Source organism: Eremomyces bilateralis (genome assembly GCF_010015585.1).
Source record: "Eremomyces bilateralis CBS 781.70 unplaced genomic scaffold P152scaffold_10, whole genome shotgun sequence".
NCBI classification, from domain to species: Eukaryota; Fungi; Ascomycota; class Dothideomycetes; order Eremomycetales; family Eremomycetaceae; genus Eremomyces; species Eremomyces bilateralis.
Genome location: NW_022985076.1, coordinates 725,922 through 753,889, shown reverse-complemented (window position 1 = coordinate 753,889; position 27,968 = coordinate 725,922). Strand labels below are relative to the sequence as shown.

At 50.1% G+C, this 27,968-nt stretch overlaps 9 protein-coding genes across 9 annotated transcripts; 7 read left to right on the top strand and 2 right to left on the bottom strand.

Annotated features, from left to right (window-relative positions):
- Window positions 1-2,778: 2,778 nt before the first annotated feature.
- P152DRAFT_417634 (uncharacterized protein) lies at window positions 2,779-5,459 on the top strand. Its single transcript, XM_033677090.1, has 8 exons — window positions 2,779-3,439; window positions 3,499-3,615; window positions 3,682-3,737; window positions 3,787-3,852; window positions 3,900-3,986; window positions 4,062-4,501; window positions 4,554-4,675; window positions 4,748-5,459. The coding sequence occupies exons 1-8, from the start codon at window positions 3,194-3,196 to the stop codon at window positions 5,273-5,275; spliced, it is 1,662 nt and encodes a 553-aa protein (XP_033534055.1). The 5' UTR covers window positions 2,779-3,193; the 3' UTR covers window positions 5,276-5,459.
- A 2,326-nt stretch (window positions 5,460-7,785) lies between these two features.
- On the bottom strand, window positions 7,786-8,575 carry P152DRAFT_458797 (uncharacterized protein). The gene has a single exon (XM_033679550.1). The coding sequence runs from the start codon at window positions 8,450-8,452 to the stop codon at window positions 8,096-8,098; it is 357 nt and encodes a 118-aa protein (XP_033534054.1). The 5' UTR covers window positions 8,453-8,575; the 3' UTR covers window positions 7,786-8,095.
- A 2,315-nt stretch (window positions 8,576-10,890) lies between these two features.
- On the top strand, window positions 10,891-12,561 carry P152DRAFT_397771 (MFS transporter; the record flags this gene model as incomplete). Its single annotated transcript, XM_033676424.1, has 4 exons — window positions 10,891-11,785; window positions 11,832-12,181; window positions 12,227-12,342; window positions 12,396-12,561. 4 exons carry the CDS (start codon window positions 10,891-10,893, stop codon window positions 12,559-12,561), a joined length of 1,527 nt encoding a protein of 508 aa, XP_033534053.1.
- An 888-nt stretch (window positions 12,562-13,449) lies between these two features.
- Window positions 13,450-15,364, top strand: P152DRAFT_458791 (membrane protein acetyltransferase-like protein). Its single transcript, XM_033679549.1, has 2 exons — window positions 13,450-13,583; window positions 13,631-15,364. Exon 2 carries the CDS (start codon window positions 13,669-13,671, stop codon window positions 15,013-15,015), a length of 1,347 nt encoding a protein of 448 aa, XP_033534052.1. The 5' UTR covers window positions 13,450-13,583; window positions 13,631-13,668; the 3' UTR covers window positions 15,016-15,364.
- Window positions 15,365-15,990: 626 nt separating this feature from the next.
- P152DRAFT_474108 (uncharacterized protein) lies at window positions 15,991-16,641 on the top strand (the record flags this gene model as incomplete). The annotated part of the gene is made up of 4 exons (XM_033681300.1): window positions 15,991-16,092; window positions 16,145-16,247; window positions 16,297-16,399; window positions 16,452-16,641. 4 exons carry the CDS (start codon window positions 15,991-15,993, stop codon window positions 16,639-16,641), a joined length of 498 nt encoding a protein of 165 aa, XP_033534051.1.
- A 183-nt stretch (window positions 16,642-16,824) lies between these two features.
- Window positions 16,825-19,367, bottom strand: P152DRAFT_449663 (LNS2-domain-containing protein; the record flags this gene model as incomplete). The annotated part of the gene is made up of 5 exons (XM_033678122.1): window positions 16,825-17,782; window positions 17,827-18,775; window positions 18,825-19,092; window positions 19,140-19,210; window positions 19,259-19,367. 5 exons carry the CDS (start codon window positions 19,365-19,367, stop codon window positions 16,825-16,827), a joined length of 2,355 nt encoding a protein of 784 aa, XP_033534050.1.
- Window positions 19,368-19,748: 381 nt separating this feature from the next.
- P152DRAFT_507689 (uncharacterized protein) lies at window positions 19,749-23,865 on the top strand. Its single transcript, XM_033682547.1, has 3 exons — window positions 19,749-20,141; window positions 20,199-20,392; window positions 20,570-23,865. The coding sequence occupies exons 1-3, from the start codon at window positions 20,020-20,022 to the stop codon at window positions 23,800-23,802; spliced, it is 3,549 nt and encodes a 1,182-aa protein (XP_033534049.1). The 5' UTR covers window positions 19,749-20,019; the 3' UTR covers window positions 23,803-23,865.
- A 398-nt stretch (window positions 23,866-24,263) lies between these two features.
- On the top strand, window positions 24,264-25,557 carry P152DRAFT_466731 (protein serine/threonine phosphatase 2C; the record flags this gene model as incomplete). The annotated part of the gene is made up of 4 exons (XM_033680711.1): window positions 24,264-24,306; window positions 24,337-24,736; window positions 24,793-25,451; window positions 25,502-25,557. The coding sequence occupies 4 exons, from the start codon at window positions 24,264-24,266 to the stop codon at window positions 25,555-25,557; spliced, it is 1,158 nt and encodes a 385-aa protein (XP_033534048.1).
- A 741-nt stretch (window positions 25,558-26,298) lies between these two features.
- On the top strand, window positions 26,299-27,796 carry P152DRAFT_458785 (WD repeat-containing protein 51A). Its single transcript, XM_033679548.1, has 4 exons — window positions 26,299-26,428; window positions 26,478-26,604; window positions 26,664-26,981; window positions 27,158-27,796. The coding sequence occupies exons 1-4, from the start codon at window positions 26,349-26,351 to the stop codon at window positions 27,581-27,583; spliced, it is 951 nt and encodes a 316-aa protein (XP_033534047.1). The 5' UTR covers window positions 26,299-26,348; the 3' UTR covers window positions 27,584-27,796.
- Window positions 27,797-27,968: the final 172 nt, after the last annotated feature.

Genomic DNA, 27,968 nt, shown 5'->3' with positions numbered 1-27,968 from the left:
GTATATAGGTGACTGTCGAGGCGGAACCAATGGTTAACCATGAACTTTCAGTTGTCAAATAGCTTCTTGTCTATATCGGTGCCTTTGAATTAAAAAGGCTTTACAGCACGCTTCTTGGTAGAAATAGACATCGAGGCATTGGTGCCAGGAGTCGTGTAACGAGACTCGACGACTGCCGGGGAGGATACTAGAGCTCGGGGCCTCAGTGGAGGCAGCTCTAGGGGATCTTCCTCTTCAGATTCGTAGAAGCCAGTATATCGTCGTTCTATAGGGTCTGCCTGGCTCTTTTCGGTCTTAAGGTTTTTAACCCTGTTTTTAAGTTCTGCGATCTCGGCTTAGAGGTCTTTCTGCTAAGACTTATACTTATCTCTCTAAGCTCGCATACGGATTAGTTTGTCATTCATCGCCATATACTTCTCCTCTCTTTTAACAGGGAAAGCATTAGTAGGCTTTATCATTTTCTTGGTCGGCGTCGCACGCATTTCTCGTACTAGTGTTAATAATTCGGTGATAGTTTCCTGCTCGTCTTGGTAGTTCTTCACCGCACGAAGAACGAGGGTAAACTATCCCTTTGGGTCATCTTGAACGTGACGCAAGAAAGCATCGCCGGTGTAAAAGGTCGCAAGGCGCTCCGGCCTAGTAACGGCGTCTCCTCCATAAGGATTTCGAAGGAAGATTCGAAGTCCTACGGAAGCTGCCTTCGTTGGCGCACCTCTAGCATCGAGGACTACGGATTCTTCAAATCGAAGGTAGTAGTGGTTCTTCGGATCCAACTTCAGGATCTTTCTCTCAGTGCCTACTTCAATAGGCTTTTTCCCTTGACGGATCTCTTACCGCCTGTCTTCTGGGTATACTCCCGCGTGTTTCATCTGCGGAGTGTCGGCCACATCTTGTATCTCTTGCTGAGCCTGCGGCTCGAATTCCGACTCGTGTTCATCCGATCTGTACGCTGACAAGGATCGATGGGGTTCTGACATCTTGATTTGTCGGTTCGGTAATTCCGGTTCTTTATGGGTCTTTCTTTCGATGGGTCCTAGTCACAGCGTGACTAATCAGAGTGCTCAACTGCTGATTTCAATGATTCTCAATCAATCAATATATTCCGAATAAGTAAACACTCATAGAGAAGATAGCAACAAAGTGTAAGAGTCTCACTGTCGGGAATCTCCAATCGTGAGGCAAACATTGAATTGTTGCTATGAAGGAGGAATCTATCTAAGGTGTGCGAGGCGTTTATCTGTTCTGGTGTTTACAGAGCAAACCACGGAAACAATAGGATACCTGTTCAGAGGCAGTGAGATGCTTGTATTGTGTAAAGGTAGGATACATCGCAGGGTAGATATACCCAGGCTTACGTAATGTACAGAATGGGATGACTAAGTAGACCGCTGATTTCCGACAGAATCTCTCTCTCTCGCTCTTGCAAGGCTACCTTCAACGATGCACCACACTCTTTCCTGAAGCACGTTCATGTTCTATCCTGAGGTCTTCTCTTCCCAGGTCTTGCCTGTATTCATCCCCTCTTCTGAGATGTCATTTTAAGTCTCTAGTATGTCGTGCTATGGCTTCTAGCTCATTTCATATAGCTGGTCTTTTAGCACGGCTTCGTAGGTGGCCGTGTTAACCAGACTCACTAACACATTGTTAATACACTAAAGGCGCCGACCGGTCAACCGCCGAAGTCTACCATACTTGGGACAGGGACTGGGTCTGTATCTCCCATGCCATTTCATCGAGGTTGTGTTATCATTTATGAACTTTCATCATGATGTCGGACGCCCGCTCTGAGTGTATCCTCTAGTGACATGGCTAATGACCTCTCTATTGTAATTGTTTGGATGTCAGTCAGATCCCGATTCTGGGATTGAACACAAAAGGAAGACTGCCGTTGAGAGATTGCCATTTCTCCATGGATTCTTGCAGCTCAGTCTCGAGTGCTCGGAAAATCTTCATTGCTATATCAAGCAGTACGCCCCAGGATTTGATGTCGATGCTTGAGGAAGGCTTTCCGTCCTAGTGCACCCAGGCCAAGGAGTCGAGGGGATCGTTCAAGTCCCGTCCGATGCTTTTCCTTATATTAGGATCTGGACCTCTATGCTGGATCCACTGAGCAACCTGCTCACATTTACCCTGAGACGGATCTTATGATGGATGGCTACAAACCATCGACGCTGTCTCGGATCGCGAGAAATACCGTGAATTCCGCTTTGAACTTGCTCGCGCAGCCCTTACAGACTTCCCCCAACTTTGCGGATCGTGGACATCCGTGGGAACATGCCAAAAGCTGATGTCGAAGCGTCACGATGTGGAGGATTGATATTTGGCCTTCGGGTTTGGATACACAGCATCCGATGATCACGAGCGTTATGTGCATGCTGATCAGAAGCAAAGACCACGGGCGTGGGTTCTTCGCAGCGTGACCCATGGTGTAGGAAGGCGACCTTTGTTCGAGAAGGTGGAAGGATGCAACAAGAATGGTCCGGACGACGATCTTTCCTTGCGAGCTATGTTCTTGGAATCGCGGGGTTGGATATGAGAGGAATCAGCATGTGCTTCATCGATTGTATAATCGATGGATGCCGTTTTTGGATTCGAAAGTTGTTTGTTCGGATCAAAGCGAGTCCTGCCGTTGCCGATTCCATGGGAATTGGGATGGGGAACAGTCGGAACCAAAATCATCCGAGACGCCCCTGTTCCTCCACAAGCTTTCCCCACAATGGCGCACTGCAACGGAGGTGGACCACTTGGCTCCGGACAGCGATATTGTTAAACTTACAACAAAGCATCATGCTATTTGTTCATTTCGCGATTTCTACTTCATGAACGTCTTCGACATATCAGGTGGCATTATTGACTAACAAGGTGAGGCACCATGCGAGCCAATCCGGCTGGACTATTGAGACATGGATACCTCCTTGCATCCACAAGCCCATTCGACTGTCTGGGACCGACGCTATTGTCACTATTGTGCAGCGAGACGTCTCTTTGAAAAGTGGCACTACAAGAGTTGGTGCCAAACTCGCAGGTATATGTATTCCACCGCTCTCCCCAAAATACCAGACGGTTTGTTCGTGTACGTGTTTGATCGTGGTATCTGTCCATGACTCTTCAGATTTCAGGGTCCCAAGCATTGACTTTCATCTTCTACCCAGTATCGAACCCAAGCTGCTGAGGTACTGTCCTCCTGCTCAGCATGTTTCTGAAAGCCGTTTCTTTCATTGCACGGCTGGGTGCTTTGGCCGGGTCCATCATAGTCCTGGGTCTCGTTGCATCATTTATTCATGACCTGGGACATGCAGAGGATTTCCTTATATTCATCGAAGTCTGTTCTGCAATAACTCTTGTCGGCGCATTAATTCCCCCTTACCCTCATTTTGTATACGATGGCTTCTTTGGGGTAATGTGGGCTATCTGTGCCGGTTTTATGCTGCTCGAGCTCGTAAGTGTTCTTCGGTACTTCAGTTAATCTGATCGTTCTGACATGCAATCCTTGTTCAGTTTGTACAAACAGACTGCTATGGATTTTCGAAGGTCACAGGGAGATGTCCGTCATATACTGCAGCAACGACGTTCTGCTTTCTCACCTCGTTTGCCTGGCTCGGGTCTGCGTTCTTTGTATGTTTCTCCTGGCACTCCTCCCATTATTGGTAAAGAGGAGGCTTGCATTAACACCGCTGAAAGGGTGCTGTTCGGGTCCTCCTTGATATCTTCGCAGTTGCAAACAAGCGAATTCGGGGGTAAGTAAAGAATCCAGGCCAAAGAGCAACAATTTGATAGTCTGTATAGGGTCGGAATCAACCCTACAGAAGCAAAAACGGAATCATATGATGACACGGTGGATATCAAGGCAAAGTAAGGCGGAGAGTACTCATCGTATGCATCACTCTCACGGTAACTAGGGGAATACTGGCGAAGAGCATCGTCCGGCATTGGTTTTTGTACAGTGTTGCGGGCATTATTGCCTTAGCAATCGCCATTCCCATTCTGTGAGTAACCGATTGAACCTATCACTGCTCATGCAGTCAGCCAACTTGTACCCCGTACGCTGATATCTTGTCCAGGATCTTCTACGCGCTTCCTCCATTTGCACAGTATATGGTGGATCAAATGGAGGTACCAATCACCGGCGTCAACGCAAGCATGACAAATCCAACAAATGATTCAATCCATTTCGATCTCTGGTCCACTGTCCGCGTCCCTGGTGCGGTCTATCCGTCATTGTCCGGCATGAATGCCTCTTTCTACGTCGGGGACAGAGTGTCCCAACCGGATGCCCCTCCATTCGCAATGGTCAACATCCCCGCATTGAAATTCAGCCCAGGAGATCACTTAGAACTCCGGAACCAGACTTTAACATTGGGCGACGTCCGGGAGTTTGCGCGGTTCGTCAACATTGTGGCGTATAACAAAACCTTTACTATTAGGGGCACAGCATCGACGACTGTCAAAGTTGCTGGTCTAAGTGCTAAGGTCAACATTGACAAAGTTGCAGGCTTTCCCGGTCAGTGATATTGAACCTCTGACAGGACTTCTCCACCTGACACAGAACGAAGGTTTCCACAACTTCACGGACTTTTTGATTAACTCCGTAGCACTGACACGACCGGACGAGGCGGGAAACAACATTGAAGTGGAATTGCTTGCCCCGAATCCTGCTCCTGCTACGATTGACCTTGTATGACTACTCCTAGCGTATTTGTAGATAAAACAAGCCAATTCAACGGCTTTTGCTAACGATCCTGCACAGGGGAATATCACTGGCGAGGCCGTCGTTGGCAACATCGTTGTCGGCAATGCCACGATAAACGCATTGACGTTACAGCCGGGGAACCATACTTACGCCATTGAAGGCCAAGCGTTCCTGGATGTTGCGAATCAACATATCGAAGAATTACTGAGGATAGAATATCCCTACCTCCGTCAAGGACTCGTCGTGGCTGGGGTCCGAGGGAAAAATGTGGTCTACAACGGTCAACATCTTCCCTACTGGGAGAAAGCATTTCAGACCATTGACCTGACCGCAACTCGAGATGCGAAGACGATCCTCAAACAGGCACTAGAGGGGTCTCTCGGATCATTACTCGGCAACAGCTCGCAGCTTTCGGGACTTTCGGGACTCATGGGTTCGAACTTGGTTGGGAGCGGTCTAGACCTGGTGATAGACGCTGGGTTGAAGCTGATTGCGTCTTTTCCTGATGATCCGAAACCTTTCCTCAATCTAGCTGTACCGTTGTGTAAGACTGTGTTATCTCTTCTGCCAACACTGGGGTTTTAGGGCGCCCTTGGAAATTGGAATTGTTCCTACGTCACACCCGGATATACATCTAGATATCCCTTTGACCCTTTCCAATTAAGTTGATGTTGAGGCGCACGGCGTTAAGGCAAACACTGACTGACATTTGCCCAATATATCGGCACAGCTGTATTATCATTTTTCAGGAGCTCTTATTGGCGAACGCGTTGTATTTTCAATATCTGAATACTAGTGTAATTTATCGCCCAATCGTACTGGCATATCCTCAAATTCACCGTTTCGCCCTGTGGGCCTCAAGTGAAGAATCAATGGTTAGCAAATAATCCGAATGTTTTTCATGAGAGTCACAATCAGCCTGACTGCCTTACTTACCCATGTACCACATTAAGTGTTTGGAGCGCCATATCGCCGAGCTAACGAGCTGCGACGATCGCAGTAGCACACATATGTAGGCTTGGCGAAAGAATGAAACACTCGAGCAAGAAATTTTTGCGATGAGAAGCTGTTTGAACCACGCTATAGCAGCGTTACAAGACCATGGAGGTGAGTTCTTCTTCGATCAGGACCTCCTCATTATAGTATCTTGCAAATTCCGCCAGCAACGAAATCTGTGGTCGCACTGGTTTGACTGAAGTTGAAGTATGTTGTCTTGCTTTTTGGAAAGGAATGCTCAAGAAGCGTTTTTGAGCATTCCTTTCCCTACTCAAGAAGCGTCCTCCGCTTCTACAAGAATTTCCAATCCATTTTGATCGCGCGTACATACATCATGCTCATAAAGAATTTTCCCCGGGAACTCCGTTCATCCATCCTGGCGGACTTGCTCCTACTTCTGCCCTGCTCATACGCACCAGATATTATCCTGACGGATAGAATGCTCACTCCGAGCACCCACACACCTACCGACCAAATCCCGCCCAACATCCACCCTCGGCCCTCTCCCACTACATCTCAGCGTTCTATACCTTCTTCGACACCGACTAGCGCAGGCCCCTAGCTACTCATACCCCAACCGAGGCCTTTGTGCACGCACCACGCCCTATCCTACAAACCAAATACCCCTTCCAACCTTACCAATTCTCCCCGTATCTCTTCGTTTTCGGGCGCGTCTCACTCCGTTGATCGCCCTTAGCGGTACCAACCACACCCTGATGCCATCCTCACCCGTTCTTGCCAATGGTCCTGGTTTCCGTCTGAACTGCGGACTATAGGTTTCTCGATGCCCCCCCCACAGCCCGGCTATTCGTATGTGACGAACCCTTCGTTACATCGATGCACTTTCCCGCACCAAATCCAAGCCAGCAGACGCTTCCGTACCATGCCTATGCTAGCACGTCTGCGAGAATGACGCCACGACAGAAATATCAAACACGAGCCATGAGTGCCCCGTTGCTGGGGGCCGGAAAGCAAGGGACTGGAGCTCCTATATACGGTATCAGACTTATCTTCTACCCACGTCACATCCGGCAGAGGCAGCCCAAGGACTTTCAATGATGGGGAAGTCAGGAAGAATGGACGTCGGACATATGTTGTACAGTGGAACGGGTACCGATGTCAAACTCGAGAAGAGAATGAGCGATTAAAGGGGTTGTCATTTGCTGACAAGGTAGAGGCGCCTTATTATCTATCCGTGGTCGGATGGGACAACACTTTGGAAGCCTACTCTGGCGAGAATGGGACAACCATGGCTAATATGGCCAATCTTACATTTGCCGTGTTGGCTATCTTCCTCTCGTCTACTAGAGTCTAAAGGGAACAGATTATGTTCCCTGGCGTGAAGTCCTTGCTGGCTCTTAGTATTGCAAGGCCGATGTAGAGAGCCCCAATGACGACGCAGAGAGCTGCGATACTGGACTATGAGAAAACCGCACAAAACATTAATTCTCCGCTGATAGGTTATTTACTCCTACACGGCCTCGAGTTTCCACCGCATTATCGGTGTGCCGTGAAATAGAATATTAAACTGACCGAATTGGATGAAATGGACGCCCAATGTTTCCAAGCTTACACAATGAAATGAATATACTAAGCGGCCTTGTCCCTTCTAGACCATAACACTGTCACTTGAGCAAAAGCAGCCGTTAACCTAATCGCAGTAGCCATATTGCCACCCCACTCCTAAGGACCTCGGAATTTTGTAGCCTCTTTATACTCTGGGAGTTCAGCATCCTCGGCATCCCCACAAGTGCACGGAATGAACAGAGAGATGTCACTTTGAATTTGACGATTAATTGCTGGCATTGTTCTGCATAAGATATTCCACTTATTTTTCACTTCCTTTAGGCAGAGAAGGTTCTCACGAATACCGCGCAAGATAACCATCTGCTCGTCAGGATTGAGAGATGTGAACTGTAAGGGAAAGAAGTCGGGATCATCTTGTAGAAGGCCCGCAGCACTTCGGGCTTATAGAGTCGGACTCATGTTGTTGTGAGCTGGATCCTTTAATCGTGACAAGACTTCGTAGAATATGGTGAATGAACTCGAGCGCTTAAGGATGTATGTCGTAGTAAAATTCAATACCTTTGTAATGCTTCTGTGAATATAATTCGACTACTTTTTTTGGGTAGGACTTCCAAAAACTGCAACCTCTAGCTTCGTTCCTCCAGGTTCTCTTTCAGCGACACCCGCTTGCGGGTTCGCATCTCTTGTTCCTCCTGGCAAACGGCGGCATAAACCTTAGAGTTCCTCCAGGCACTTCGTTCCTCCAGGCATATGCACAAATATTTCGACCAGACCATCCCACAGGGTGTTTGCAGATTTCCAAGAACCCTGTAATCCTTCCAACATCCAATTATTAAGCCCCCAAAGTCCGGGTATATTCGGTCAACGATAACCAGCCGGTAGTCATGCGAACGCCATCATCTTCCTCGGTACGCTCGGCCTTCTAGTTGGATGTCCCGACACAGCCGCCAGATTCCCAAGGCATGCCGATATGACACCGCGGATGCGGCTAGTGCCGTTGACGTCGTACGCGGGCTGCAGGCCAGCGTAGCCGACGTCCCTGTGTCCGACGAAGAGGAACTGGTTGGCGTAGTAGCAAAACCCCATATGTTCCGTGCCGGTGGTGTCCATAGGGAAGGTAATTTCCTTGATACCATCCTTGGGGACGTTCTCCATTTGCCAGCCCCAGACGGCCTGGGCATGAGAGAGGGCTGGGAAGAGGCCCATAGCAATGGGGACGATAGTTTGAGAGGCCTTCATGGTAGAGGATGACAATCCCAACGAAGGGACGAAGTTCGGAAAGAGAAGGATTGAACTTGGTTAGTTATAAAAAAGAACGACTAAAAAGGAACTCGATTCTTCTTACTGAATGGGATGAATAGTAAAGAGATAGGAATACGGTTAGAAAGGGACACTGCGAATAGGAGGATAGAAATAGCCCTTTATAAGACTTCACTCGGCCCTGATATATCTCGGTTGGATACTGACGACCGATGATTTGAGGGTCTTCCACTTTTGCTACACTAAGTAGACAAATGTCTGCACACACCCCCGAAAATCACCAAATCTAATCGCTATACACCGTATCTTGAGATACGCTGCAAAACACATACAAATGCAAATTCAGTCTACTTTTTTGATTTCTTAATTGGTAAATATCTAATATTTCGTATGCCACCCTTTTTCCTTGATTACCGCCCGTAGACGTCGCGGAATTGAGTCGATCAGCTCTCGGATCGTCTCCTGAGGGATCGCCCACCACGCCTCCTTTAACGCCGCATTCATGGCCTCCCGTGCCTCCTCCGAGGCGCCCATCGTCTTCAATTCAGGGTACAGCTCTAGGACCTTTGATTTCAACAGATGCCATATGTGCTCGATGGGGTTGATGTCTGGGGAATTGGCCGGCCAATCGATGACCCAAATGCCGTGCGTCTCCAGCCATTCTTGGGTGATTTTAGCCGTATAGATCCTTGCGTTATCCTGGATAACAACATCCCCGGGTTCGTACGTAGGGTGAAGTCCCTCCTCTAACGTAGCGATGTAGGATTTCGCGGAATAGCCCTGTCTTGCGGAGGTTTCGTCGCGGTCTATGATCACCAGGTCTAACCTCCCATCACGCGAGATTGAGCCCCATATCATCTGTGAAATGGCCTTGCCAGAGGTCTTAGGCTCTACCATTTGCGGATCATATGCCTCGTGGTACAGTCGCCATACCCATACCTGCTTACCGCCCGCCCCCTTCTCATACGAGTACTCGTCCGTGGAGTGGGTCCGGGAGAAGTCGAATTCAAGGAATTCGTGGGCAAATCGGAGGCGGTCTCTTGCGTGGTGGGGCTTCAGGTAAGGCCTCTTCTTCGCTCGCCATATCATAAGGTGATATTTCTTAAGAGTTCGGTAGATAGTCTTCCTAGAAATGCGGAGGTACGAAATACCTGCGAGGAGCTCTCTATACTCTATTTTAGGAAATCGACGCGCGATTTGAACGATATGCCGTTCGTCAGGGCGTGATAGCTTATAGGGACACCCTTCACGGGGTAAAGATACGGTGGTTTGATGTTCTTCCCACCTCTCTAGAGTCCCATACACCGCGCTTCTAGAGACGCGAAAGTTCCGCGCGATTTCAGTCTTTGGTTTCCCATCTTCAGCAGCCTGAAAAATCCCAACTCTTTGAGCGGCCGATAACTCCTTATTAGCCCTCGATTACCACTTATTTTTGTGCCAAAAGACCTCATTTTGGTAAAGTTATTGATTGTCAAAGTAAGGGGTGGGTGTAGAGATATTCAGCTGAGAATGGGGTCTGTGCGCAGACTTTTGGCTTAGTTAGTTAGTTATTAAGTTAACTAACTAGTTAACTTAGTAAGTTACTGTTAACTAGTTAACTCAGTTAACTAGTAGTTAGTACAGTAAAATGGTTGGGAGTGAGGTGCTGTTGTTCCAGCAGCGAAGTTGTTGTATTGTTCTGTGTTCTAGGTATCTGAAAGTTGCGTTCAAGTTGCGTGTTCTTATGTCAATGCCTGGTCCCCTGGCCCTCCAGATATATGAGATTCGTGGCAAGTTTATTAATGCAGTTTGTAGCCTCGAGCTCCCTTAGATGAAACCTTGGTCTGCGACATTTAGTTATCAAATGTGACATCTTGATAAGTAAGAACTCGTAATTCTTCCAAACTAGGCTAAGTGCTTAATGGGGTGGTGCTAGCGCGGCCATGCCAGTGGCATGAAAACCTAGTAAGGGATAGGCAGAGAGCCTAAGCCTAATCAAGCCTAGTAGCGTCGAGATGGAACCTCATCAAGATCCCTCTGTCATAGTGGGCATAGATACCTTTACTCTTTATCTCGATCTAGAATATCTTTGGCTATGTGTATGTTGTGTGCATCCAGCTTACCGTGCCGTAACATCACCCCCGCGAATGTGACAAATCTCACCAGCCATTAATCCTGGTTCCGCAGGGCGTGCCGTGACATTTGGTGCAGATCTTCCGGGACGTTTGGAGATAGCCGAGGGTACGTACCGACCAACGCTGAAGCTGATCGGATATATAGAAGTCGCTATAAAGGTACTCGTATAGAAAAGGTATTTCTGCTCTGCCCGTGTGAATTTGCTTTTTTTATCTCATCTTCTTTTTTTATCTCATCTTCTTTTTCCTCTCAAACTCCTTTCTGTTGCCGGAGCGCTCTTTATTAGATCATAAACCGCCATCATGGCCCTCTTTCATTCACCTTTCAAGAACCTCCGCGGTAAGAAGCTGTACTGGCTTATCAAGGTGGTCTGCGGTACAGCGTTCATGATGTATGGCTACGACGCGGGAGTCCTTGGCGGGGTCCTCTTACATCAACCTTTCCTCGACGCCATTGGGAACCCAACTGGGAAATACACCATTCCAATGATTACCTCTTCATATAGCCTAGCAGCCTGCGTTACTGCTCTTGCGATCTCATTCTTCACTTTCCGCATTGGTCGCCGTGGCACCATCATCCTAGGGAATGTTACCGCGATCTTTGGTTCTATAATTCAGGCGTCATCGTACAGCATTGCACAGCTGGTTGTCGGGAGACTGATAACTGGGTTTAGCATTGGCTGTATTTCATCAGCGGTCCCGACTTACCTCGCTGAGACGGGCAGTGAGATCGGTGACCGAGGTCCCGCCAATGCCTTCAATGCCATCCTCCTCATTTCTGGTGTGCCGCTAGCATACTGGGTCGACTATGGCTTTATCCAAATGCAAAATCAGGCATCATGGCGGATTCCGATTATCCTCCAATGTGTCTTTGCTATCATATCTGGTGGTTGTATGTACTTCCTACCAGACACGCCTAGGATTCTTTATGCCAAGGACAGGATTGAAGAAGGCGATGCAATTTTGGCACAACTGAATGATGCGCCTATCGAGTCCGAGAAGGTTCAGCAGACAAAGCGGGAGATCTTTGCTGTTATCGATCAGGAACTGGAGGCAGCGCATAGTTTGCACTGGAGCCAATTCTTGACTAGCGGGATCATTGATCGCACCCCAATCAAGATTGTCAGGAGACTCTGTATTTGCTTTTGGTTGCCTATGATTCGAGAGTGGATGGGAAGTAGCTTGGTCGCTTATTACAGTTTGTAGTGCCCTTGAGTGGCACAACAATGGCTAATATCATGCAGGCACAATTATTCTTCAGCGGGTAGGGGCTGACCCGACGCTTATCTCAATGCTTGCGGGCGTTCTCAACATTTGCTTTGCTTTGGGGTGCGTGCCATTGTACTTCACCATCGAGCGTGTGGGAAGGCGGTCGGTGCTGCTTTACGGCGCGATGGCACTGACCGTACTCATGACCATTTTCATGACGTTACAGCTCATGGAACAGACATCATCCATATCTTGGGCAGCAATTGGGATCATCTTCATCTTCTGCGCTGTGTTTGGCTACTCATGGCAAGGTTCTGTATGGCTCTATTGCAGCGAGATCAGTCCTCTCGAGTATAGGCATATTGGAGGCGCCTTTACTGCTTGCGTGAGTCTACACGCCAAACCGAAAATTCATGCTAACGAGATACAGGGCGAGTGGCTGATGACATGGCTGACGGTGTTCGTGGGGCCTATTGGCCTGGCAAATGTTGGACCAAGTTTCTGGGCCTGGGTTCTGAGCGGGAATGTGGTTGCTATCATATTTGTGTACGCCCCTTCCACCTCCATCACAAGCATCACGACATCTGACTTCTTAGTAGGTACTTCTTGTGCCCGGAAACAGGTGGGAAAACGCTCGAGGCAGTCGACTCCCTATTCACTGCAGGTCTTGCTGCTGGCATCAAGAAAATTGACGAGGACGTCGAGGAATCGTGGGTCGAGGAAAAGGGCGACAACAGCGTTCCTCTGGCTGCCCCAAAATATTAAACACGTTCCGCAATTCAAAGGTTTATATCTTGATCGTTTGGATACAGCGAGTTTGATTGCATTAACGTTTCTTGATATCGCGTGATATTGGAGGGTTTCTGCCCGAAATTATGAACACCTGGAAATTGCGTTTTGTGTCAGATCCGGTCGCCTGCGTAAACGCCCAAGATCTGTAACCCAGAGTGTATCCCATTCTGAATTCCCTATCACCAAATCAACGCGTGCGATGCTTGCAGTCACCCCGGTATATGCGGAGGAGCGGCTTGTCGAGGATCTGTGGAAGCGGCATACGCTTTCAAAGGTGTCAGAGATCAGGCTTTCAGGATATCTCTATTTTTCGGGACCCGCCGGTCTCCAGACCGCGCCCCCATTTCTTAGTCGTATTTAGGTGGTCTAGCGGGAATGAAGATTGCGAAGTCGCTTTCAGAGAAGAATGCTGAGATCGCCGCGCTAAAAGCACAAGTTGCCAGGCTTGAAAAGACGTTGGAAGATGTAGGCGGAAGTGCTAGGAAACGAAAAAGAGTCGTCCCAGATCCTAATGAACGATTCGCGACGGTTGATCAAATCGTTGCCGCTCGGGAGGCTGCTAAAGAAGAGGAGCGCAAATCTGCGCAATAAAAAGTCATTTACGATGCAGAGGAGACATCGCGAGAACTCCAACAGACTGAGTTTGAGTCGCTTTGTTCTCAGTTTCAATTATAACTATATAGAATCGATTGTGGTTGAGCTATTGTGCATAATGTACGAACGATATGTTTGTAGATTTACGTTGTTGGGTGTCCAGAAAGTGGGTTGTCCCGAAACAGGGGTCTTTGTGGTAGCCCAGATCAGGCCTAGGCAGGTGATCCATGTCTGCTCCCTTCTCCCGACTTCCTGTGACAACTAGTATTCTCGCCTGTCTCGACGCAAATGACATATTTCCATCTCAAAACGTACCGGTAATATCGAGGCCGGCGATGCTACTACGTGGAGCGTGACGACATTGAATATTGGTCGTCCCGATTCGGAAGGACATCAGGTGAGTAATATTGAACTATGGATTGTTGAAGAGGTGTCTAATATCAATCAGAAAGCCGAAATTCCGAAAGCCAAAACTTGCTTCTTTTAATGAGGGAAGAACCAAGAATACCGGTAGCCAATCTACCGGGGCGGTCTCCGCCGGAACGGTCTTCTGCTTGCCTCGATGGACTTCGCGGTGTCGCCTGTCTTATGGTCTATCTGTCCCATCAACACACTTGGTGGTATCGCGAAGATAACCTCCATGAAGGATTTGGATATCACGGCCAAACGGCATTTGCAACCTTCCCCTTCATCCGCAGCCTTTTCAACGGTGGCAATGCAGCGGTTGCTATCTTTTTCGTCCTCTCGGGCTATGTGCTTAGCGCGGGTCCACTTCAACTTATCCGCGATGGAGATACTGCAGCAGCGCATCGCAGGTTGATCTCTGCGTTTATTCGGCGTCCTTTCCGGCTGTATATTCCTGCGTTAAGCATCGCGCTTGCGTTTGTCTTTGTTATGCATCTGCCGTTTGGACTCGCTCCAACCTTGGAATTTCCGGTGCCTAAAGAGAGTTTTTTTTTGGAATTACAGAATTGGATCTGGGAGACCGCTTTATGGATGAATCCTTTCGCCTCTCCGGGGACCTTTGCGCGAGGGTATCTATACCTCCCGCCGGCTTGGACAATGCCAGTTGAATACGCAGGCTCCTTGCTAGTATATTTTATGCTAGCCGTGGCGACGTTTATCCCACGATATCGATTGAGCCTTTTCAGCGTTGCCGGTATTATCCTTTTCTCGGTTAAAAAATGGTCTATGGCTTGTTTTATGGGCGGTGTGGTTCTGGCCATAAATGATCTGGATGGCATCGACCATGCTTTGCTCAAGCAGTTCTCGAAGCAGTGGGTGAAAGTGGCCTTGAACGTATTGTTCTTTTTGTCATGGTGGCTTCTATGTCAACCGGCGAATAAACGCGACGATCCCGAACTTTCTTATAATACGCCCGGTTGGTATTACTTGACGATGGTCTTTACTCCGCGGAATTACTTTGAGGACGAGTATTGGCGCTTTTACAACACCCCCGGCGCCATAATTCTCGTCTACGCTGTCCTTAGGCTTAAATGGCTGCAGTCCTTTTTTCTGACGAAGTGGCTAAAATATCTTGGACGCATTAGCTTCTCGCTTTACCTCCTTCATATTCCTTTCCTTTTTACCGTTGGAGACCGTGTCGAACGCATGTTTGGCGGTATCCGGGGGCAATTTTCGACCTGGTACGATTATAAACTTGCAATACCGGATATTGGGCCTATCGGGTTTTCGACGGGGTTTCTGGCTTCGCAGGTGGTTATTCTGCCATTAAATATGCTCCTTGCGGAGTTGTCCACACGGTATTTGGACGAGCCGAGTATTAGGGTCGCGCGTGCTATTGCTGCCCGGGGGGGATACACTGGCACTTAATGCCAGATGGGCATATCTCTGCCCGTGATTTCTGCCATATGAGACCTTGAAGCGATACAACACGCCGGGTCTAAGGGGTTGCTGATGCTCGAAGTGCAGCGGCATCTTTGGGGAAAAGGACAGTACAATGTGGACTCAATGTATGTCAGAATTCTGGGTATGAAAGAGCAAATGACTTTCGAACATACGTTACTTAAGTAGTTTGAATAAAGCCGACCCAAGTCGCGTCCGTCTCCTTCGGCGCCAAATTCACGAGTATCGAGTTGCGATGTACAAAGTTCTACCACTATGCTAAGTGATTTTGCGAGGTGCTTGTACAATGATATATCCTGGACGTTAAAGGTCGTGGCCGTCAGGAAAAAGATGGATACAGGAGAGATCGGAGGAATATAATAATCAAATGGACAGCAGCCCTCTACTGTGGAGTAGGTCCCAGTGCTTGCTCTTACGATGGGCCCCGGAAGCGGTGCACTTGTTCATGCGAACGGATGAGGCAGCACACAGAGGAGGGGGACGAAGGGATGAAGGATGGCTTACGTGGTAGGAATTCAGGGTCATCAGTGGATAATAGCGGTTGACTTTCGAGCAGCTCTCAGCGCTTGCTCTTGCGATAGATCCAGAAGTCGTGTGCTCATTTATGCTAAAGGAGTTAGAGGATCGCCCGCTACCTTCGCCGTCCCATATCCCCTAAGTCGATCAGCCAAGTTGAAAAGCCGCTACAGCAGTAGAGATGCTCTGGCGGAAGCGCTGAACTTAGCAAGACTGACGTACTACCCGAGTCCATCGCAGCGGAGCATGTACATGCTTCATGCGGTAGATCTGGAAACGGGGCGGTTGCAGCATTGTTCAAGCTCGATTCAGCCTCCACGAGAGCGTGTTGAGAGATAGGGAGATTGACTTATATTGGAAGGGTCTGTCGACTGCTAAAGTTTGCCGATTGGTGGCGCGATCGCAGATACTCAACTCGAACGCATCATGGGCCATATTGCGCGGTTGGGACTAATCACGCGGTGCGGACTCAGTGCCGTAATCCATCCGCTCGGTCGGAGGGATGCCGAAATTACTCGCTATAAGAAGGTATAGATGCTACTTTGCACAAGGTACTTTGGGAAACTTACGGAGCTTTTAGCAGTCTCACATTTGGTTCCGCTCGGCTGGGGCCATCCATGCGAAGTTCGTTTTTGATGTTCATTCAAGGCTTCAATTTAGCACTGGGAAGCGAGAGTTATTGGGTACGACTGACCCGACTGAATTCGGTCATAGTTAACTGATGTGTACCAGGGGCGCAGAATTTCGGCGCGAACTTCCGAGTTCCCAGTGTTGCCACGATTGGCCCCAATTTTCGGGATTCAGAGGAGATATCCGGTCAAGCCACGCTACATGTGTAAGCTCTCCTAGCACAGATAAGGACTGAAAGCTAAGGTTGAATATCCTAGACATTCCGAACTCAATTTCGATATTGCGAGCTGGGACTACACGCAGATATATCCCCCCTCTGGGTTGATGGCATTGCCTCAACAGGAGGTCCCGATTCAAAACGATAAGTCCGATACAACAGTGGACTGGCTTCAACCCGAGTTGAACTACGATGTAGATGCGAACGGAGGAATTGTAGGCCGGTCGTAAAAACACAAGTCGGATTGACTGCAGTGTACTGGGTTATATTAGCCTGGCCTTAATGCCTTCATCAGTAGTGCAATCTTTGTATCAGGATGGATAGAGCCAAGCCGGAGTCACTCAAAACTTCATTAATATTAAAGGGCTTACTCGTTCTATGAGTCTAGCCGTTCTTGATCGTATTATATTATACTATCGATTGCCCAGCTTCTTGGGTTTGCCATGAGAGGTAGAACCAGACTCCCTGGTATCATCAGTGGCACTACCTAAGTTTATCTCTGTGGCAGGCAAAGCTTCAGGTGTCCCGTTCAATTGCTTGTCAGCTTCTTCGAAGATTCCTTCATCTTCATCTCCTACATCGCCTTCAATACTCTCCATGATTGAATCATCGAGGTTCCCGCCCTGGTCAAATGAGTCTCTCGAAATATAGCTGGCCTCTAGGTCTTCCGCCAACTCGTCTGCTCCTTCGCTTCCTTCAGCGTCCTCATCGCCCTCTTCAAGTTCCTCACCACTCTCGCTAGCCGTGAATTCGTCGAGTTCCAGTGGCTTGCTCCTCCAGTAATTGAAATCAGTGAAGTCTTCACCTCCGCTTTTGACGAGCAACCCAACAGGGGGAAAGAAGTGGTCAACAATTTCACGCATGCTTGCATATCCGGTCTTGTACTTATTCAGACTCAAGAGGTCGAGGCTGACTTCGGAATTCGAGTTGATGGTGAAGATCCGCGTTGAAGGGATGTTCACGCTTCGATATGAAAGAGCGTCGGTGAGGCGATTCCCAAAACCAGCATAGAACGGCGTTGGATGGTGCACCCCAGGCTGTTGTTGAGGGGTACCCGCCTTGTTGAACAAACTCATGATGTCCCGAAGACATGCCATCTTGAACACTTCGGGCTTCCGGAGATAAACCTCTCGACGCAGTGCCGCGATTGTGCGGTCTGGACTCAGTATGACAGGGCCTTTTGGGATGCGGTGCCCCTCTTGAACAATTCCGTTCAAATAGGCGCGAGTAGTATCGGCCTGTCCAACGGAACGAGAGGTCAGATACATGAGGTTGTATCCGTTGGCTGCAATGTCGGTGTACAGCTTGGAAACCCCTAGATGAGTCCAATCGCGGCCGATGGTGGTCAAGACATGCCCAAGAACATCAGATCTGGGACGTTAGCATGGCTAACCATGGGATTCAGTGCCACTCACTTTGTGATTGTGCCATCAATATCCGAAATCACAATTGGCACATCATGCCGCCAGAAGTAGATGCAAGCCTGGCAAGTTGCCTTGTTGACGGTGAAACTCATCGAGTTGGATCCTTGCCGGAGTTTCAGGGCTTTGAGCTGGTCGCTGGTTAAACGAAGCGTTTTAGCATAGTTGCGGCTCGGCTCCGGCGGCGAATCTTGATCATTGCCCATCGGAGATTTTGGAGGAGTGGATAGCCCGACTGCGCTGTCGGAATCTCTGCGATGGCCGGCACCGGGAATGCCCAGTCCAGTATCGTCCCCAACAGCGGTCCCAGCATCGCTGTGACCATCGTCGCTGTGGTATCCTGGATCGGATATTGCGTCGGTGGAACCCATTGCTGTGGCATGGGAAATTCCGTTCTCCGGTTGATTCTGACGTTCTGCAGCTTCTTTTCGCTCCTCGCTGCTGTAGATCCAAAGATTCCCCGTCTCATCCGTTCCAATGAGCGCCCCAATATCGTAGTTCCCTTCCAGCTCTTCGGACAAAATCTTCCTTGCGACCACTTCCGCCCGAAGAATCTGCTCTTCGGATGATTTGTACCCGGTCATGTCCAACATGAGATCGCCTGTGTCGGTAATGCGTGATGGGATGTTGGAGGTCCATAGACGCTTGGAGAGGTGAATCGCACGCGCCATCGCCTCGGACTGCGATACAGGCGGGGGACTGGATGATCGGTGGGATGTGGCGGAATACCCTGGACTTGCATCGAGGGATACTTCATGGTGGTGAAACAGAGCTTCCGGCGGTTCGGATGCTCTGGCGGGAACGCTGGATGCGCTGGACGGTACTACACGGTCGCTAATCGATTGTCCGAAGTCGATGGGTGCACCAAGGTGCGGAGGCCATTGGTCTGATAATAGCGCGGGTCGAAGCCCATCGTCGTCTTCTTGCAATGAGGCAAGATCTCCTATACGCTCCATCAGCACTGCCACGAAACCCCCTCCAGATCCACCAACCTATGACAGTTTTCGGCCTTGGACCGTCCTTTGGGAACCTTCGTTTTGGCTGCGCATCCGATGCGAGGTCGAGGGGTTCTGGTTCAAGGAGACTGTCTTTTCCTACCTCTGCTGGTAGAGCTTGTGGACTGGTCTCGGGCGAAACTAGCGGAGAGGTTTGTAACGCGGCCGGAATGCTTTCGGTGGTCTCGAAAACGAAGAAGGCCTCTCCACCTTCACCTAGCTTCATGGAATAGTCCTGTTTCGAACCATTGACTCGGAATTCCACCTGCCCGGCATTAGTTCTGCACCCCATCGTCCGAATCTATCATGTACCTTCTTCTCTCGCGGTTGGAGGAGTTGGAACTTTCCGAACCGCACATGGAACGGCGAGCATGCGAGTTCCCCTGCGATACCGGTCAGACTTGGCTATCGGTTGTCGAACGTGGTCTCACCATCTTCTTGCTCAACGACGATGACGTCGATTGCGCCGCTGAGCGTGGCCGGATTGATTGAATTCCAGGTATTCGAGACGGAAGAGGAGATGGATCGCACGTATTGCATGGCCTAACCGCTCGCACACTATATCGTATCCCTTCCGAGTGTGATCGAGGGCTGTCTAATGACGAGGATAGTGTGGAACGGAGGGACTGGGTCGGGAATCGTGAGGATGGCCAAAGAAGTAAGGCACGAACAGGAACGCTAGCGAGTCAAACCGAAGGTATCCAAGATGGGTTTCGAGGGAAGAATGAACAGGAAAGTAGGAGGGAAGGAAGCTGCGCTTGATTCCTTCTCTGGTGTAATTATACGATGATGAAGTTGAGGTCACTGGTGGTCATGCGTACGGAACGACGGACGTCACAAGTCAGTCCGATATCCGGGCCACGTTGAAGGCGCAAGACTGCTGACGGGACCTGGATTGTAGCATTAACAGCACCGGATATACGCAAGACAAAGCCCTTTCTGCGACAGACGTTTCAATTGAAGTATTGTCCTTGTATTGCTAGGAACCGCGTCCATCATCCGTAGACTGTAGCACTATCGGAGTGTCGGAGAGTCGGCTGATGGCCCGAACTTCAAGCGACGGGACATCTAGACTTCGCCGGGTGGCCCGCTTCTTGAAACCATTACATACCATACGATCTGATATTAGTATCGCTTCCTCCCTATTCATCCATGACTTCGGGATGCTGGGCCTCTCGTGTATTAGACTATCATGAGTATGACGTGGCCGGAAGATAGCCTTCTGCTCCGGCTGCATGCGGTCCCCGCTACGAATTTTATCGCCTTCTCGGCTTCATATCTTCGAGCGGCTGGGGTTCTATTTGCGCTGGCATGGTATTGAAACTCTTGAGCGTAGCCTTGCTCAGCTCGGGTCGCTGACTTCTTCATCAGGCTGACCTACCGTGCATGGCAAGTTTTGCTGAAACCGGCGGAAGAGCTGGTGAACGTCCTGGGACTGGAGGTGCCGCAGACACCCAATATCGCCCTCTCGGGTATCAAATCCGACGGCGTCATTCTGCATTGGAAACCTCCCGAACACAAGAATAGTTCGGTGTCCTACCAAATTCACATAAACGGCGTAAATTGTAAGGTCCCGATGTTCTTGGGGTTGTTCTCATGGGTTTTTTATGAGTCGATGTCGCCATTCACCTGTCACCGCGTGAAACTCGATCAAGCGGATACTTGGACGACAGAAAACATTGTCTGGGAGGATTTATATAGGCGCATAACACCAGTACCTACTATTGCTAACTCCTTCACAGTGGGAAACATTCCGCAAGGTGGACCATCGATTGCCATTCATCGGCTTAAAGCCCTACAATACTACACAATCCGAGTCGTGGCTGTGAGCTCCAATGGATTCCACGCCCCAAGCGGCGTCATTCGCGTTCGCACGAAACCGTATTCGGCGACCGACTCCCTCGACGATAATTTTGAAGGAGGGGCCGACGGGGATGGAGAAGCCAGGTCCAAAGATGGAGATGAGTCGGTGGTAGTCCGACTATACAAACCCATCATCGATGCTCCGGTTGCATCCACTCCTCCACCGATGACAAGGGAGCATAGTAGCAGCATTTCTCATATCAGACGTGCAGGTCGGAGGTCGTCACCTGCTGCCCCGGAATTCAACCAAGACCAAGAGATTTCCTACGATGACGGAGAGGAGACCATCAAGACGTTGACGGAAAAACTCGAGGGACTCCGAAAGCAACTGGAGGATGAGGATTTTCGCATTGCCGAAGAGGAGAAGGAGTCTTTGACCACGATTCAAAATTTGTCCGAAGAACGAGACCAGTTGAGAATGGAGCTCAAAGAAAGAGATGATAGCTCAAAATCCCTCAAGAAAGAACTCAAGGACCTGTCGTATGCAAACACTCAAGCCCAACAGAGGAAGACGAACCAGGAGAAATTATTGCAGCAGAAGCAAAGCCAAAGGACCAAAATAGTAGAGGATACGGAACGATGGCAAGAGGAAATTACCCGGATCTTGAATGCCATCGAAAAAGACAAATGCGACATTGTTGCCCTGCGGAACAACGTTGAAATCGACCTTCGAGAATCTCGCGATCGACAAGCCGAGGAGCAGGCCTCGACCAAAGAACTGGAAGAACGGATTCACGAACTCGGGATACAGATCAAGACGCTGGACGAAGAAAGAACCGAAAATGCGACCAGCGGGACGCCGGAAGAACCGGCTTTGGTCGATCCGAATCCAGCGGAGGATCAGCAATGGTTTGATCGAGTCAAGAGCCTGCAAACTTTATACATGTCGGCATGGATGAAGAGTCGGGCGGCAGAGGAACACCGAGTCAAGGCGCAACAGCAATATGAATGGCTGACCAACTCCTCTCAAAACTTCGCGCAGCCATTTATTCCGTCTACGGCCCCGGACACGTTGATCGCACGGCGGAACAGCACTCGAGCAAGAAGGGCGAGCAGCCATGGTTTGTATCACGATGCACCATTCGCGCTTGGGAACAATTCCTTCAACAATAGCATCTCGAGCGTCTCTCCTACATTCGCATCGCCGCCATTCTTCAATCCGATCACCGGTCCATCGCTTCCCTCCGTTGCGATGCATCTCGAGCATCTGCCACCATCCGATATTGACCAAATCACCTCAGGGGCTCCCATGAGCCCGGCTGCAGGGGCTCTGCTTCCATCGGGTCTCCTTGGGGATGATATAGACCAAAGTCGTCCAGGAAGCGGAAGCAACTATCCAGCGATCCCCGGTCTAGGCGCACTGCCAGGTCTCGGGGCCCCGGAAACCCTTGATGTGGACGATCGTATGATGACCGTACCAAGTTCTCCTGGGTCCATGAAAAGTCGATCTCCCAGTGTCTTCGCCAGCCCAAAGGATTCCACGGGCCACCTGCAACAGTACGGAGGTGCCGTGGATAATCTCGACGCAGACCGTAGATCGACCCGTTCTGCGGCGAGTTCCCGTCGAGCAGCAAGTGGACACTTTCCTAGCACGGCCAGTAGTAGCAGATTCATGGGTCTTTTCAGCCGGTCGAGAGCCAAAACGAGCGATCAATCCGAAGATGGGCCAGCCTTAGGTTCGTTGAAGGGCTCACAAACCCAGTCCATGCCACGAGAAGATCTCACAAATCCAGAACCCATTGGAGCGCAACGTCGACGTGGCTCATTGTCCTCAAGTTGGATGGGCTCCCTTCAGCAGCCGTTCCGGAGTTCGACCTCAAGACATGGCCCATCCTCCTCCGATGCGTCCGGACCCGACTTTCACCCAGGCTCACCGGAATCGGGTAAAGAGCCTGCTTCCCGACACCGTACTTTTGGCGTTTTCCGATCCAAGGCTGAACCTTGGATGTCGAGCCCTTTGGCTGGAGACGATGGAAAGCCTCCATCACCTCGTTCCACCATCTCATCGGAAGGCAAGCATTTACCACGCCCGTCCCTCGATAGTCGATCCCGCTTCGGCTGGCCTACGCCGACGGTTGGATCTCAGGATGTGTTCAACACCGGACAACGACCTTCTCCGCTCGTAATGGACTGGGGCAACGGATTACCTTCCGCGCCTTGGTCGCAACATCCATCTCGACGGCCTTCAGCCCAATATCCCCCAGGATCGCTTTTGCAGGAAGATGAGGCCGAAGGAGGTCTTGGAGCTCAGGTAATGACGCGATCACCCACACAATCATTCTTAGGTCCCATCGGAACCCGGCCATCATCCCAACCCCACCCCATTGATGACCTTCCCCGAAGTACTACAGGCGCTGAATATGACTCTGAAAGCAAATCGGACATGAAACTCAACCCGACGGCGAAAGACTTCAAGAGTCTGTTCACCCGAGACCGGAAAGGCGAGAAGCCCGAGAAGAGCTCGGAGAAGAGCAAGTCCAAATCCAAGGACAAGGACAAGGACAAAACCCCCGATAAACTATTGCAGAGTACTCCCAGCATCGTAATGCCCCGATCCATCCATGAGATGCACTCGACTGGGTTCCATGACCCAATGGAGTCACCCCCCGAGTCTCGCAAATCCCGCGATGCCCATTCGATATCAACCGCGGCCGAATCCGTTGCGGAATCGTCACAACCACGCGAATCCTTAGAGCGGACCACTTCCGGGTCCTACTTGGATGGTGCCCCCCTCACACCTTCGGCATCCACCTCCGGAAAGGAGTCGTTGATGCAAAAGCTCTCCCGAAAGAGCAGCTCGGGAAAATTCTTCCCTGCATTTGGTAAAGATAAGAGTGGCCTGTTCTCGAGAGAGAAAAAGTCGTCCGAGATCGGAACACCAGATGAAACGGATGAGGATGCGAAAATCTCTCGAGCTACTGTTCCAGATCTCTCGACCAGTCCCAACCTTTCTGGGACGGTTGGGGGTGGAAGAGCGAGTGGGCTAAGTTGGAGCTCACTTAAGCGGATTGGAAAGAAAAACGACAAGGCCCCAAGTGTGTCGGAGAGCATTGCCAGCCAGAGTGAAGTCGGAGACGATGAAGAATTTGGCCTCCGTACAGATGAATACTAGATACCATGGCGTATACCATTGCTTAATGCGATCATTCAGGGATGAAGTCCAATACAATTCGTGACATGCTTCCCATCTATCAATAGAACCCCATCTAGAGCGAGAGGGACCTTTAGAGGGGACCAATAACTCAATGCAATTACCAAATCGGAACCGAAGCTTCCAAATGGAGTTATTATTACTCCCAGTCCTCCACCGATATGGAGTAGTCCTCAACATACCTTCACATGTCACAATGACTGTTCATTGGTCATGATGATTGGCCATCATCATATCCCTGCATGATCGACATCGGTCACCACGGAATCAGTTCCCAAACATGCATCTCAACGCTTTTCCGATCAAGCTTCAGGTCGAATCCCGAGTTCACCGCTCGATGCTGGTGTATTATTTGGGCTCACACGCCCTTTGACATTGTCAAGCCCTGGCACCATCGCTAAACCCTCTCCCTTATCGCTGGGATGCCAACTGCTCGACCGACGTCACTTTATGGACAGCTTCAGCGTCTGACCAAGTCCCTGTCCACTCTTCCAGTCCATCCCTATGGCGGAGTCCGACCACCGCGATATCTCCCTTCTGTGTACTACAGAAACGCATCATCGGAGCCGCATGTAGATACATCTTCCCCGCCTGGAACGACCGCATCAGAGAATGCGACACAGTCTCTCCCACCTTTCTACTTCGAAGCGGGATATGCGCTCTTCGCCAAGCGACCCTCGAGACCCTTTCCCCCTCCCTTCCTTTCATATCCGTCGGGTAGCTTCTCAGATCCTCTCAGTACGCATCATCGTAGCAGGGACAGGAGGAGTTTCTACCAAGGACAGATGATTCGCGGGACCACAAATGGCGATGATGCCGTTCTTGTGAGTGAACACTTTATCGGGGCAAATGATGGGGTCGGTGCTTGGGCAACGAGGGAAAAAGGGCATGCCGCGTATGAGATTTCCTCTTCTCGCTCGCGAAATGTGCTGACTAGACGGCACCATTCAGGCTGTGGTCACGCTTAATCCTACACTTCTGGGCCCTCGAAGCAGAACGCGACCGATATGGTGGCACGCACGATCCTGATCCTATCGCCTACTTGCAGCGAGCTTTCGAACAAACGAAACAAGCCACATCCCAGCCTAATGAGTGGTTTGGTACGACGACTGCGTCGAGTGCTTTGATTACCTCCGATCGCGAAACTCCTCCACATCCCATACTCTATGTGACTCAGCTAGGGGACTCGCAGGTTATGGTGATACGACCTCGGAGTCGCGAAATCATCTACAAAACCCGAGAGCAATGGCATTGGTTTGACTGTCCAAGACAGCTTGGCACGAATAGTCCAGATACCCCTCACGACAACGCAGTAATGGATAAGGTAAAGGTAGAGGAAGACGACGTCGTTCTGGCCATGACCGATGGAGTGATCGACAATCTATGGGAACATGAAGTTGTGGACAATGTGCTGGGAAGCATGAAGAGATGGCAGGAAGGCGAGTCGCACGATGAGAAGGGCGTGGAACCAGCAGAGCGATCGTATTCGGACGGCATGAGCTTTGTAGCGCAGGAGCTAGTCAAGCGAGCACGAACCATTGCCGAAGACCCGTTTGCAGAGAGCCCCTACATGGAAAAGGCTGTTGATGAAGGTCTGTCCATTGAAGGAGGTGAGTGCTTGGGTCGAAGGGTTATTCGAACTGGTTGCTAATTTAACTAGGGAAACTGGATGATATCAGTGTTGTCGTTGCACAATGCAAGCGACGGAAAGTGTGAAGCCATAGGGCCATGGCTTGAATCATTCCACACATTCTTCTACGCCGGACACTCGGAGTGTAGGCGGGTTGGACACGCCAGCGTCTCCAAGGATTACCTGAAGCTGCGCAGCCATTGTGCTGACGACACCTAAGCGGTGTATTCACCATGCCGCTATAAATACGCGGGCAACCGGATACGCAGTCGTATGTACTGAGATAGGCTTTCGCGATCATTGCTAACTTTTCTTCAAAGGCAATACGTTTGGACCATAAATCCAGGTATTGGATCAGGGTGCCATCGCGCAATCTGTGATAGCGAGGAACGAGTTTCCATTCGCGGAAAATGCCGATTCAAGGCATTGGTGAAGACGCAGGGGACATTGTGCATGCTCTCTCTGCATCATTAGACTGGAAAGGCGGAGGTTGAAGCATCAGGGCAGTTGAAAACATGTGAGAAATGTTATATGGATATCCCAGGCTTAGAATAGGAACTCAAATTGACAGTGAATAATAATGTAACGACGCCTGTCCGTTCTAGCATGAAGTTGGAGCATTAATGAGCAGCAAGTGTCCTATGAGAATCCGAGCGGTTGATTTGAAGTAGTTGATTTGACGTCCCGTGGACGTGGCTGATTTGAAGGTCGGATGATACAGAAGCACGTGATCCACGGCGAAACCTCGGGCTTCGCTTACCTCTCCACCACATCGCATCGCACCCAACCAAAGTGAAATCCGACTCAACATTTCTTTGCTCGTTACATCCTCTACAAACACCCGAATCAACGAGTCTCCGACGAGTCAAGCTTCATCATGACGGAGCAATTAGTCTTGAGGGGATCCCTTGTGGGACACAGTGGCTGGGTTACTTCTCTGGCCACGTCCCTGGAGAAGTATGTCTCGAAATACCATCTGAAAATCATGGATGCTCACAATTGGCAGCCCCAACATGCTCCTCTCCGCATCGCGCGACAAGACCTTGATCGTTTGGAACCTTACTCGTGATGAGTCCTCATACGGGTACCCGAAGCGAAGCCTTCACGGACATTCGCACATTGTCTCCGACTGTGTATGTGGACTGCCGCTTGACCGCAACTCTTCGAGCCAAGACTAACAGACTGCGTATAGGTCATCTCCTCCGATGGCGCATACGCTTTGTCGTCCTCGTGGGATAAGACTTTGAGACTGTGGGAACTCTCAACCGGAAACACCACTCGCCGATTCGTCGGTCACACCAACGATGTTCTCTCCGTCTCTTTCTCCGCCGACAACCGACAAATCGTCTCTGGATCTCGCGACCGGTCCATCAAGCTGTGGAACACTCTGGGCGACTGCAAGTACACCATCACGGATAAGGGACACACCGAATGGGTTTCATGCGTTCGATTCTCCCCCAACCCGCAAAACCCGGTCATCGTGAGCAGCGGGTGGGACAAGCTAGTGAAGGTAAGATACACCCCAATCTCCACGCGATCATATGATGCTATGCAATTCAAAATATTTGCTACTTCAGAGCCTTTTGGCCATGAGAACAATACACACCTGCAACTGATGGGACAACACGATGCACTTCAATGACTACGACTTTCCCTCCAAGTCCATGGCTAACAAGATCATCACAGGTGTGGGAATTGGCCACGTGCAAGATCCAGACCGATCACATCGGCCATACCGGATACATCAACACCGTCACCATTTCTCCCGATGGTTCTCTCTGCGCGTCCGGAGGCAAGGACGGTACGACCATGCTGTGGGACTTGAACGAGTCCAAGCATCTCTACTCTCTCGCTGCCGGCGATGAGATTCACGCCCTTGTCTTCTCCCCCAACCGCTACTGGCTCTGTGCTGCCACGTCCAGCAGCATCGTCATCTTCGATCTCGAGAAGAAGACTCGTGTGGACGAACTCAAGCCAGACTTCGTTGAGGTCGGCAAGAAGAGCAGAGAGCCGGAGTGCATCAGCTTGGCTTGGAGTGCGGATGGTCAGACCCTCTTCAGTGGCTACACCGACAACATCATCCGCTGCTGGGGCGTCATGAGCAGAGGTTAAGCCGCTGGACGAGCGTGATGAGGGATGGGGGTGTCAAAAGGAGGTGGGAGGTTGACATGTGGCCGTCTAGATGGGAAAGCGGCTATTGAGGAAAATCCTCCTGCTCAATAGTATCGGACTGGCGTTTCTGCCTCGGAAGGTCATGGAGCATTCTTCCATGAGGTGTTGATAAATTTCACATCCAGCATAAGCATCAAAAGGATCCATTCTGATTTCCACTGTGTCCCTGTGAACTGCCAAATTGAACTGCCAAATTGATGATTCGAATTTCTATGCATCCAAATTCTAGCGCGAGAGTCGAGATCGTGTGGACCAAGACCGGACCAGTTCATCCTAGGAACTATATCTGGCCAATAGCAACTGCCCATTTGTTTACTGCCAAGAC

Excerpts from the sequence above, each read along its gene's own strand:
- P152DRAFT_458785 (XM_033679548.1), top strand. The coding sequence starts at position 26,349 with ATGACGGAGCAATTAGTCTTGAGGGGATCCCTTGTGGGACACAGTGGC. Across the intron at positions 26,429-26,477 it reads CTGGCCACGTCCCTGGAGAA|CCCCAACATGCTCCTCTCCG; the intron begins GTATGTCTCGAA and ends CACAATTGGCAG. Across the intron at positions 26,605-26,663 it reads CGCACATTGTCTCCGACTGT|GTCATCTCCTCCGATGGCGC; the intron begins GTATGTGGACTG and ends GACTGCGTATAG.
- P152DRAFT_458797 (XM_033679550.1), bottom strand. The coding sequence starts at position 8,452 with ATGAAGGCCTCTCAAACTATCGTCCCCATTGCTATGGGCCTCTTCCCA.
- P152DRAFT_507689 (XM_033682547.1), top strand. The coding sequence starts at position 20,020 with ATGAGTATGACGTGGCCGGAAGATAGCCTTCTGCTCCGGCTGCATGCG. Across the intron at positions 20,142-20,198 it reads GTTCTATTTGCGCTGGCATG|GCTGACCTACCGTGCATGGC; the intron begins GTATTGAAACTC and ends CTTCTTCATCAG. Across the intron at positions 20,393-20,569 it reads TCACATAAACGGCGTAAATT|TGGGAAACATTCCGCAAGGT; the intron begins GTAAGGTCCCGA and ends ACTCCTTCACAG.
- P152DRAFT_417634 (XM_033677090.1), top strand. The coding sequence starts at position 3,194 with ATGTTTCTGAAAGCCGTTTCTTTCATTGCACGGCTGGGTGCTTTGGCC. Across the intron at positions 3,738-3,786 it reads GCAAACAAGCGAATTCGGGG|GGTCGGAATCAACCCTACAG; the intron begins GTAAGTAAAGAA and ends TAGTCTGTATAG. Across the intron at positions 3,987-4,061 it reads GCAATCGCCATTCCCATTCT|GATCTTCTACGCGCTTCCTC; the intron begins GTGAGTAACCGA and ends TATCTTGTCCAG.
- P152DRAFT_458791 (XM_033679549.1), top strand. The coding sequence starts at position 13,669 with ATGAGGGAAGAACCAAGAATACCGGTAGCCAATCTACCGGGGCGGTCT.